Source organism: Mya arenaria, chromosome 6, assembly GCF_026914265.1.
Source record: "Mya arenaria isolate MELC-2E11 chromosome 6, ASM2691426v1".
Taxonomy (NCBI): Eukaryota; Metazoa; Mollusca; class Bivalvia; order Myida; family Myidae; genus Mya; species Mya arenaria.
This window is the reverse complement of record NC_069127.1, coordinates 78724544-78737733: the sequence shown is the minus strand read 5'-3', so window position 1 is coordinate 78737733 and position 13190 is coordinate 78724544. Positions and strand designations below refer to the sequence as shown.

Genomic DNA, 13190 nt, shown 5'->3' with positions numbered 1-13190 from the left:
GCTTATATTCGTTGCATTCACATTTTCCCAACTGAACAAGAATTTGTAGCATCGATTACATTATCTTCTCTCTTCATTTTTATAAACATCTTAAAGGCGCACGAAATAGGTTGATGTAAAACTCTGTTTTTCATTTTAATGCATTATCATGATAGCTGCTCAAATATAAAAAAAAAATATTAGCCTTAATCAAAGTTTTGTTTAATTAATAACTACCTGACCACAATTCCCCAATTAAAAAAGCGTTACACTATTTTTTTCTAGTACCTAAATCAGATGCATTTTTGTGTTTTGATAAATTAAGTCAAATGATAAATTAAGTCACATGGATGATTCAAACGTACTCCTTATACAACGGAAGAGTACCATTTTACTCGAACACCTATATTGTACATGGATGATTCAAACGTACTGCTTATACAACGGAAGAGTACCATTTTACTCGAACACCTATATTGTACATGGATGATTCAAACGTTCTCCTTATACAACGGAAGAGTACCATTTTACTCGAACAGCAATATTGTACATGGATGATTCAAACGTACTGCTTATACAACGGAAGAGTACCATTTTACTCGAACAGCTATATTAAATATCAAACATAATTTGATTATAATAACAAATTAAAAACAAATCCAAGTATTTCCCGTACTTCCCTGGCTAAATAGGTACGCTTGTATGTTGAGATGAAAACGTCGCAGTTGACTTCTCCTTTAATCCACTGAAGCTGGTACCTTTCAATATCACCATTCGGGACACCTGGACGTGACCAGAGCACGGTAATGGTTGTGTTTGTTGCCTGTGCGTACAGTCCAGTGACACTCTCGGGTGCTGTGGGGTGGGGGTGGGGGTAAAGAGATACTTCTGTTATCATGCAATCAAAGTAGGTCACAAAATACCCTTGTCCAAACGTTTTCGATACATATTTTTGGTGTAAACCTTAGCCACTTAAAAGAAATAATTCCAATTATATTGTATATATCAATTTTATGGTGTTGTCAATGATACATATGTCTTTTACAGTAAAACTGCGGTCGTTCAAACAGGCGGTCAGTCGAGGTCGAAGCTTAGTCCCGACCATTATTCCGATTTTCATATAAAATATACTGACGCTGGATCGAAACCTAAATAAGTACATAATAGGTGTCGAAGTAAACTGACGACAAATGCATTGTAAAACATGCATTACATACTAAAATGGGTCGTTCAAAACATCGGATCACTCGAGGTTTTAGCTCGGTTCCCGGCGTCCGCAAGCGATCGCAGTTTTTCTGTAAATCCGCATACAACTTAAAGTTAAATGCACTTACTCGATTCATAAGTTCTTCTTGCAACGGAAATCGCTCTTCCCGTAAACATCTCGTTAACAGCAGCAACAGAAAATGTAAAAAATGCACCTGAAAAAAGGTGAGTTAATTATCGAATTACTGTATAATATCGTATGCTCACTATTCTTAAGTGTGGATTCTTGTTTCATGTCAATTATTAAAATTATATTTGAATATTAGTATATGACGTCATTGCTCATGGTGGGGTTTTCATCTGAACAACAAAAACAAATGTTTTGCAAGAGATAAGGTTACATTTATTTCATAACAATGTGTAAAAATAAATTAAAGAACCATTGAAAATAACAGTAAATAGGTATGAGAAACAAAACCTCGCAACAATTCAAAAGATCGCTTTTTTCTTCAACATAACTAATTTTTGCTAACGACGACAAAAATATCAAACATAAAAGATAAGGGTCTATCCCAGTAGACAGTACCTGTAAACAGAAGTGACAATCTGGTTTCAAAGTGGTTCCCAGTCATGTCCATTTCCGACGCTGTTTTGTTAGTGCAGTTTGTTTCGGAGTATGACTGGTCCCAATAGTGCTTGTAAGCAAAGCACACCGTGTAGGCAGAAATCACCCCATTTGGGAATTTGGGGGTATCCCACTTTAAGTTAACCGTTTTACCAAGAACTACAACTTCCACGTTTAATGGCTCACTCGGTTCTGAAATTAAATAAAACTATTAAATAATGTGTTCATGGAGCACAATTGGAAATTCAAACAGGTATGCTTTGTAATCGAAACACCTTGAATGTTTGTTTTAATCAAAACATGTGGTTTATTGAAATGCCATCACATGAGAGTGGAAATAAATTATCGATGAGTTACGGTATGTTGTTGGTCCCAGTATGTTTATAGATCTCAGTATGTTTAAAGATGTAGTTGGTGTGGTTGTATCATATGTCGTCGCCTCAGTTGACTCTCTTGTAGGTGCAGCCTCTAAAACCTGTATCTGTTCCAAGAGGATTTGACATTTTTTATAACAGATGAATTATAATCATTTACGATTTTGTGATCATTTAAATATATTTATTCATGTTCTCAAGTAATTTCTTAGCTTAATAAAATTTACCAGTGGTTCTTCCATCCATTATGATGTAAGACGTTAAACTGACTGGATCCTACTTCTTGTTCTCAATATCATTTCAAGTATAGGCACTTCAAATGTTATTTATTTTCACAAGCGATTGCTTTAATACAAGAATAACTTTTTGTTTGTTTATAGTCCTCTCTTGCAAACATGTTCATAAGCTACAGCATGCATTGCTTAATTACAATTATATTTCAAAGGTTACAACACTACTCCGTTATCATGTTTAGGTTGATTTTCTGTTATATAACTAGTCGCTTGTGATGCTTTATAGACATGTTTGTTTGCTTTCTTTACTTCATATGTATACGTTACTGCCTTACGTTTCACAATGACTTTACCATTTAAAACTTCATACACATTTGCATATGTACACTTCATAATTGCTCGAAATACAACTTAACACGACAGATTGTTTTGCTGCTCTACATTATTCATTCTGTACTTTTGTCTACACTATATTTGCTTTACTCTAATAATGCTTCTTTATATTCATAAAAGAAAACCTATATGATCAACTTCGTTAAAAATTACAAACTTTATAACTAATACCTTTTAAAAGCAATATAATCATTACTAATTTAACCAACAACATTTGTTTACAACCAGTTAACAAGAACACCCCTTAAATAAGTAAAGCTTAAATTATTACTTTTAAGTAGAATGAGAATATTGTCCATAATCCAAAAGTTCCCAAAATACCTTCTCAGAACCTGGTGTTTTTAATGTCCATTGAACTAAATTTTCATTAAATATTGAAAACACTGTATGAGCATAATACATGTATTTCAATATCAAACAACTCATTTAGAAGACCTTCGACAACGGTTGAACTGAAATCCTTTTAGAACAGTTATTAATGTTCTAGCACTGGTGAACCTTTTCAGAAACTTTAATTTTACAATTCTTCCAAGATCAGATAAGTTTGCCCTTAATCACACAACAATAATCTTCAAGAACTCTCTCAAACTCTACAAAGTTTACTTAATAATTCTTGGTCACCGATCAAGAAAATAGACAGTGCAAATTTAAATCAAATACAAATAACAATACCCTACACTCGATACATGTATTACTACTCTATACGATATTAACATGTTACGCATGAATTACCACTATTCACTACACACCTTAGGTTATTGTAAACTGTTAACATTTTATCTCCACGTTATGTATCTGATCATATAACACTTAATACATAAGTTAATACCATATCCGTGTTACATCTGACCACCTAATAACTGTTTTACTTCTCTACACGTTCCTCACTTGACTACTACATACTTTATAAATGTGTTACTACCATTAACCACTCTAGACTTTATACATGTCTTCGTACTCGACACGTTATATATATGATCAGATAACACTTTATACATGACTTTATACTCGAAACGTTATATATCGGATCACAAAACACTTTGACATGACTTCATACTCGACACGTTATATATGTGATCACATAACACTTTATCCCTGTCTTTATGCTCGACACGTTATATATCTGATCACATAACACTTTATACATGTCTTCGTATTCGACACGTTATAAATATGACCACATAATACTTTATACATGTCTTCGTACTCGACACACTATATATATATGATAAGATAACACTTTATACTTGTATTCATACTCGCCAAGTTATATATCTGATTACATAACAGTTTATACATGATTTCATACTCGAAGCGGTATATATCTGATCACATAACACTTTATACATGTCTTCATGCTCGACACGTTATATATCTATTCACACAACACTTTATACATGTATTCATGCTCGACACGTTATATATCTGATCACATAACACTTTATACTTGTCTTCATACTCGACATGTTATATATCTGATCACATAACACTTCATACATGTATCCATGCTCGACACGTTATATATCTGATCACATAACACTTTATACCTGTCTTCATACTCGACATGTTATATATCTGATCACATAACACTTGTTACATGATTTCATACTCGACATGTTATACATCTGATCACATAACAATTTATACAAGATTTCATACTCGACACGTTATATATCTGATCACATAACACTTTATACGCGTCTTCATACTCGACACGTTATATATCTGATCACATCACACTTTATACATGATTTCGTACTCGACACGTTATATATCTGATCACATAACATTTTAAACATGATTTCATACTCGACAAGTTATATATCTGATCACATAACACTTTATACTTGTCTTCATACGCGACACGTTATATATCTGATCACATAACACTTTACACATGATTTCATACTCGACACGTTATATATCTGATCACATAACACTGTATGCATGATTTCATACTCGACAAGTTATATATCGGATCACATAACACTTTATACCTGTCCTCATACTCGGCAAGTTTTATATCTGATCACATAACACTTTATACATGATTTCATACTCGACAAGTTATATATCAGGTCACATAACACTTTATACATTTTTTAAAGTTCTATATTTGCTCTCACCCTATATGGTTCCGTTTTCCCCTTATATCCCATATTGGGTCACCTACTAACCCCGTAACTTATAATACCTTTTATACCTTTATACCTTATGCTAAACACCTGATGTTTTTATTCTACACTATATACAATCATTATCCCCCTAATTTTTATACTATCTACATTCATTTTTTACTCTAAGTTTTACACTATGTACAGATACACTATTTCACTAAGTTTTATACATTTGATATCATTCTCCATTTTATACATGTTTGACCACTCTACACGCAATAGATGTTTAATTTATCTATACTTTATTAATTATTTACTAATCTACACATTATATACACGACTATTGTTTACTTTGTGCATGTGTCACTACTCTACGCGTTATATTATTTATCACTGTACACTATATACATGTATTTTACACAAAACTTTACTCATGTTTTATTATTCAAAATGTGTTTATAGTTAACACTTAAAACATGTTTTACTACTGCTCTCTCTATACATGTTTTACCTCCCTATACTTCATGCAGTTTTACTACTCTACATTATATACAATGTTTTACAACTCTATACTGTATATATGTTTTATTACTTTATACTATATACATGTTTTACTACTTTATACTGTTTACATGTTTTACTACTCTACACTTTATACATGTTTTACTACTCTACACTGTATACATGTTTTACTACTATATACTATAAACATGGTTTACTACTCTACACGTACTGTATACATGTTCTACTACTCTACACTATATACGTGTTTTACAATTTTACACTGTATACTTGTTTTACCACTCTATACTTTATACATGTTTTACTACTCTACACTGTATACATGTTTTACTACTCTATACATTATACATGTTTTACTATTCTATACATTATACATGTTTTACTATTCTACACTGTATACATATTTTACTACTCTACACTGTATACATATTTTACTACTCTACACTGTATACATGTTTTACTACTCTATACTATATACATGTATTACTATTCTACACTGTATACATGTTTTTCTACTCTACGCTGTGTACATGATTTACTACTCTACACTGTATACATGTTTTACAACTCTACACTTTATACAGGTTTTACTACTATATACCATAAACATTTTTACTTCTCTATACATTATCCATAGCCTTGACCATTTTACACTTTATACATGACTACTCTACGTTTAACTACTCATGAATTTATGTCTGTTATTGCTTCACTCTTTATACATCATTTACTCCTCTATAGGTTTCTTCGCCTTTTATATGTTTAAATATGTAACCGACTTCTTTAAGTCTGTTTAACTACGTTATATAAATGACTAATTAACATATGTTAAAATTTTTACTACTCTACACGTTATTTACCTCATTAAATTACACTTTATACATGTTAAAAAACTAGACTGGGCTACGAAACACTTTATACATGTTTTTCCATTTGACTACTTACCGTTTATGCATGCTAAACTACTTTATATGTTATGTACTGATCTACTCAGTACTTCACGCATTTATAACTGCACTACACATTTTACGTTAAAGCTTTTCTACACGTTATATACTTGAATATTTTATACTTTATACATGCGTTATGCTCTTCACATAATATTTTTGACTTCTACATGTTTTAATACTCTAAACGTTATATACTCGACTATTCTACATTTTAAACATATTTCACTACTTTACATTACACATATATTTTCATACTCATATACTTGTAATAACTTCTTTACACTTTGTACATATTTCACTACTTAACAGCTTATATACTTAACTTCTTTACACTTTATACATGTTTAACCACTTAATACTTAATAAATGTATTACTACTCTGCACTTTATATAGTTCACTAATCTATACTTTATACATGTTTTACTACTCTGCACTTTATATAGTTCACTACTCTATACTTTATACATGTTTTACTACTCTGCACTTTAGATAGTTCACTACTCTATCCTTTATACATCTTTTACTACTCTGCACTTTATATAGTTCACTAATCTATACTTTATACATGTTTTACTACTCTGCACTTTATATAGTTCACTAATCTATACTTTATACATGTTTTACTACTCTGCACTTTATATAGTTCACTAATCTATACTTTATACATGTTTTACTACTCTGCACTTTATATAGTTCACTAATCTATACTTTATACATGTTTTACTACTCTGCACTTTATATAGTTCACTACTCTATCCTTTATACATGTTTTACTACTCTGCACTTTATATTGTTCACTACTCTATACTTTATACATGTTTTAATACTCTGCACTTTATATAGTTCATTACTCTATCCTTTATACATGTTTTACTACTCTGCACTTTATATAGTTCACTACTCTATACTTTATACATGTTTTACTACTCTGCACTTTATATTGTTTACTACTCTATACTTTATACATGTTTTACTACTCTGCATATTATATAGTTCACTCATCTATACTTTATACATGTTTTACTACTCTGCACTTTATATAGTTCATTACTCTATCCTTTATACATGTTTTACTACTCTGCACTTTATATAGTTCACTAATCTATACTTTATACATGTTTTACTACTCTGCAATTTATATAGTTCACTAATCTATACTTTATACATGTTTTACTACTCTGCACTTTATATAGTTCACTAATCTATACTTTATACATGTTTTACTACTCTGCACTATATATATAGTTCACTAATCTATACTTTATACATGTTTTACTACTCTGCACTTTATATAGTTCACTAATCTATACTTTATACATGTTTTACTACTCTGCACATTATATAGTTCACTACTCTATCCTTTATACATGTTTTACTACTCTGCACTTTATATAGTTCACTACTGTATACTTTATACATGTTTTACTACTCTGCACATTATATAGTTCACTAATCTATCCTTTATACATGTATTACTACTCTGCACATTATATAGTTCACTACTCTATCCTTTATACATGTTTTACTACTCTGCACTTTATATAGTTCACTACTCTATACTTTATACATGTTTTACTACTCTGCACATTATATAGTTCAATACTTTACACTTTATTTACGTTTTTCTCCTCTACACTTTGTATGTGAATAAAAAACATTGCTCTTTATTCAAGCTGGTTTCTATATAATACTCCGAGCTCCGTATTACATTCTGTACAATCGACTTGCTATTGAACGTATAATATATATCTGTTTTGAAGATTTGCTTTTATCTTTCTCTTTATACTTGCTTGATTTCTTTTTTTCTTTTTGATTATTATACACTCTGCTACAGGACCAGAAATGGCTATTTATCCTCTATAACAGCGGAATAAAAGGCATTTAAGGGCAAAACAATGCTTATTTTAAGAATTTCTTAACAGCCTTTGAACCAAATCAGCAGTATGTTAAACTATTTTTAGGTCTGTATGACTTGTATCTGTTTAACAAAACTGTTAATAATAACTAATATGTTGCAAATAAGGACGAAACATTTGACGAACCATTGTAAATCTCAAAGTTATGATACAATGATTGCCAGTATCGTCGAACTATCAAACATATCTACTAGCATTCAATTCACTTTCAATTGACAAGTATATGGTTTTGTAACAGCGTTTTCGTAACAAGTTCCATAGGTTCACTTAGCCCCATATGCCAAGTGTTCTTTGTGGGCACACATATTATTAAATGAATAATAAAATAAAGTTAATCAATCAATCTTCATTTGCAGAAACATACTTACATTGATTATAAGAAATGGTAAGTGCACGATTAACACCTGGGAATACGTCCATTGGCTTCGCTTGAAGGCATTCATCTGAAAAATGTCGGTAATACATCAAATGCAAAATGAGTGGGTAAAGACGCTCTTCAACATCATGATCTGAAGAATCAATGTCATAGATTTCTCAAACAAATACAATAGTTAATACAGTTTGAATGCAGTCTAAGTAAGTTTATATTCATCGATTAAAATGTGATCATTGGAATAAACCTACAGGAAAGTTACATGTCTAATTTTGCATATTGAACTCATTCCCACTTTATAAACAAAGCTCATTTTTGCAATTTTCACCATCTTTAAAAACAATTACTATCTCTATGCGAACAGCAAATACACACTTAAAGGCAACAATAAAAAGTGGGGATAATCACTTGATCAATAGCTTTAGGTCAGGAAATCGACATTTTCAATGAACAAAATTTGGATTCAGGATATGATAAGTATGAATCCGTTTTCATGAAAATATTTTAATTTAAGATTTCAACAGTACATCCAAACACATTTTAATCAATTAATGTATGATTACATAAGACAGTAATGTAAGTAAACTTGTCATTAGTATAGGTATTGCTTCAATTGAATTGAACTTAGTCCGCCGTGGTCGAATAAGTATACTGCATACTATCATAAACATAGTATATGAAAATACTAGCTGTTAAATTATATAGAATAAAACCCACAGTAGATCTTTTTTAAAGTGACACTCTTATTCAAAATCAATATTTATATAAAATATAACATAGTGACATACAGATGTATTACAAACATAAATTATAAGTGATAGATTTTAGATACTTACTAAATAATGCATTTATGGAAAATATTAAATACTGATAACAATATTGTGCTCGTTTATTTAATAGCTGAAAACACATTTTTTTAACGATTGGTAATTAAGTTGAGTTGTGTGCTTATCGATTTACTGTCATCTATTATCGTCTCATACGGTGGAAATACCGTGTTTGTTGCACCTTTCTTTCAAATGAAACTCGGTATTTCTCATAAGAAGCATTTTTTCGATATTTATTCATGCTTATTTGGGATATCAAACATTTGTATTCATTGTGGAAAATCTTATTTGGGAGTAAGAGCGCATCTTTAAATTCATAAACCAACAATTATACAGCCATAAAGAGAAAAATCGTATTTGAATGAACTTACCATAACAAAAGTCTCTTCTAAAACAAGTTAATTAACAACTTCCATCGCTACGACTTTCAGTTCCTCCTTCTTTCTTTCAAAGTCACGTGACCACGCAACGCTGTTAAGTGCGCACGCATAATAAACACACGTTGCTTTTTTAAGTGCAGTTCTATGTATATTTTTTGAATTCAAAAACAAAATGTATAAAAGACGAATATAATCACTTAAATCAAGTGAATTTGATTGCGTTAAAATATATGGTTTACATTTGCAAAGACTGTGATTAATTATAAGTAGTTTGTACGCTTTTCATTTAATTAAAAGTACATTGCAGTCAATTTCAACCATTCATTCGTCAGGCACTGTAATTGTTCACCTATAACGTTGAGTATTGCATACTGAAAAAAGAAACATTGTCACATTGACACTCCCTCTCGTCGTACAGCATGAGAATGCATGTATTGATCATTATACCTTAAACTTATCAGTCGATTCAAGCAAACATTGTCATCTCGGTAAATTAAAGCGGGTTAATTATATCGTTTCCGTTTTCCGTAGTTACCTACTTAAAAGTTAATAAACAAAAAAACAACAAAATACTGTTACAATAAGGCTTTCTCTACCCTTATGAGTACCAAGCATGGGGAGGGAAGCAGTCCTTTCAAACGTTGCAGAATCCGTATCTGAATGTGTATGTACTTGTTTCCGGAGGCATACTTAAATGTCCTTAAATTATGTAATACATGTTAAAGGACTAGCTTAAGCCTTCTATAACCCCCCCCCCCCCCTCCCCAAATATGTGTATAGTATACAACCTCTGTGTATTGATATTAATTTACTTGCTGTGATCCCTCTGATCAGATCTCCGATCTGCGTATCCTGCTGTGCAATTTTGAGGTTTATATGTAGAAATGGATCCTAAATGGCTCTGAGCCAATAAAAGAATACCCAGGGAATTGGCCCCTACTGTGACGCCAGTGCAATTACCAGGAGATGTACAGCAGGGGATAATGATGCCAAACATTCCTTAAACTAGCCCAATAAGCACTTTTTCACAAAAAACAACAACAACAGGAGATAGATGTACCTAATCATATCCCAATTCAAGTTAAGGATCCACATGTGACAATGTTGCATAAACGTAAAATATATAAATGTTTGCAATCCAATATGGGCCAAACGAAGAGGCCATAACTATTGTTAATGGTACCATACCGAACATCACATCTAATTATACACCCAACAACATAACCATTACTAGTTGCGATTGATAATGGTACTAGCATTTTAGGACCGAACAACATATCTAAATAGACACTCAACAACATCACGATTACTAATTGAGATAGTCAATGGTACCAGTTTATAAGGACCGAGCATCATAGCGAAATAGACACTCAACAACATCACGATTACTAGTTGAGATAGTTAATTATACCAGCATTTTAGGACCGAACATAATATCGATACAGACACTCATCAACATAAAAATGACTAGCTGAGATTGTTAATGTCTACAGTCTACCATGACCAAACATCATATCAAAACTAACACTCATCAACATAACGATTACTAGCTGAGATTGTTAATGGCTACAGTCTACCATGACCAAACATCATATCAAAACTAACACTCATCAACATAACGATTACTAGCTGAGATTGTTAATGGCTACAGTCTACCATGACCAAACATTAAATAAAACAGACACTCCATAGCATAAAAAATTCTGGCTGAGACTGTTAATGGCTACAGTCTACCATGACCAAACATCATATCAAACCAGACACTGAACAAATTCACGATTACTAGTTGCGTTTGTTAATGTTACCAGTTTATTAGGACCAAACATCATATCAAAGACAGTTAACAACACCACGATTACTAGTTGAGGTAGTTGATGCTACCATTTCAGATCTTAACCTGGCAGACTGCCTTAACTCGGTAATGCCATATACCTGAAAATTTAAACCCAATAACATTCTCTCAGATTTAAACTACTTTGCTGAATATAACCCACACTCCTAACCAGAAACATACTCAGACTCTGAATCGAAACTAACTTCCTAACTTCCTAACTTCCTTTTTCAACCCACTAATAAACTACTGATAAGTTTGTATACTTCCCAATTGACCCCAATTGCAGTTGACCATTCAGAACTGTTTCTCTTAATAGTTTAACGATATCATATGATACATAACACATCACGTGACAATAATCAGTGTTTTACTGGCTATCGCCACAAAAAGGAGCTCAATAGTTTCAGTGACGTAAAATTTAACTAGACCAAGCCCCTTTAATATGATTCTAGTATACATGGTAATTAAACTATTTTCTGAACAGTACTTAAAATAGCCATTAGCGGTTGACCTTACCCGTAGCCGATTGATCTTCAATGGTACCAAGTAACGAATGAGTTTAACAAAGGCAGGTCCTTTGATAATTATTATAGAAGTCTAAGGGTCATTCTTAGCATATGGTAAAGCGATTGTTCCATCTATTCTCAGAATATCTAATCGACTCCTGCCGGTAACGGTAATGAAGCTCCAATGAAAATAAGAGCTATGGCATTTTAACCACTTAGAAGCTAAAGATAGGAATGATAACCTAAACAGAGATGAATTAATATTGGCAAGGGCCATTGTTTTACACTTTACTAAAACATGTATTGTTACGTTGGCAGTATGAGGACAGGGTTATCCCTACGTTAAAACCAACTCGGGTCAAGGTCAACGTTACTTAGAGGTAACGGTCATATGAGTCCGCTCAATATCTCTTCGACCGCTTGAAGGGTTTTAGAATAACTTGCCACAAATATTCATAATACTGAATCAATGTACAGAGTGAATGTTACAATCGCTTTGGCTCAAGGTCAAGGTCGCGTGTAGAGGTCAAATGTCATATGCTACTTTTCGTGTCCGCGCTATTCTTTGAATCCCTTGAATGATATAAAATAACTTGCCATAAATTGTTCACCAAATTGAATCGGTTTGGTTTTGATTACTCAAACAATCGCCTGTGATTGATTGTTTGCTCTAGAAAATGTTTGCACTAAATTTACGAAAGTTTTGTAAATCGTGTTGTTTAACCGATCATTTTCAGCTCCACTTCAATTATTAAAAGGTTACACCAAATTCATAAATGGCAATAGCAAAATGTCATTGTGCAGTTGATTCACGACTCTCGCACCATTGATATATAAACCGAACGTTTTGGCTCAAGCTATGCAATGTTTTATCACTTTAACAATTTTGATTTGTTAAAAATTGTTACTATTGTCGGGTTTACCACTGGACCATCAGTTTGCCCGGTTTGACCA

At 32.0% G+C, this 13190-nt stretch overlaps 1 protein-coding gene across 6 annotated transcripts in view; it reads right to left on the bottom strand.

Annotated features, from left to right (window-relative positions):
* The window catches only part of LOC128238354 (tyrosine-protein phosphatase 10D-like), a 29077-nt gene extending 19104 nt beyond the window's left edge, over window positions 1–9973 (bottom strand). For 2 of the 6 annotated variants that reach the window (XM_052954191.1, XM_052954192.1), the window contains exons 1-5: window positions 3132–3537; window positions 2168–2291; window positions 1772–2002; window positions 1314–1400; window positions 656–834 (exon numbers count right to left, since the gene is read on the bottom strand). In XM_052954191.1, coding sequence (XP_052810151.1) covers window positions 656–834; window positions 1314–1400; window positions 1772–2002; window positions 2168–2291; window positions 3132–3236 — 726 coding nt within the window. In that variant the 5' untranslated portion in view covers window positions 3237–3537. Of the gene's footprint in view, window positions 1–655; window positions 835–1313; window positions 1401–1771; window positions 2003–2167; window positions 2292–2411; window positions 2530–3131; window positions 3538–3639; window positions 3687–8684; window positions 8760–8940; window positions 8976–9887 lie in introns of those variants that run through there. The other 4 variants (XM_052954193.1, XM_052954194.1, XM_052954196.1 and 1 more) reach the window with 4 other exon arrangements.
* Window positions 9974–13190: the final 3217 nt, after the last annotated feature.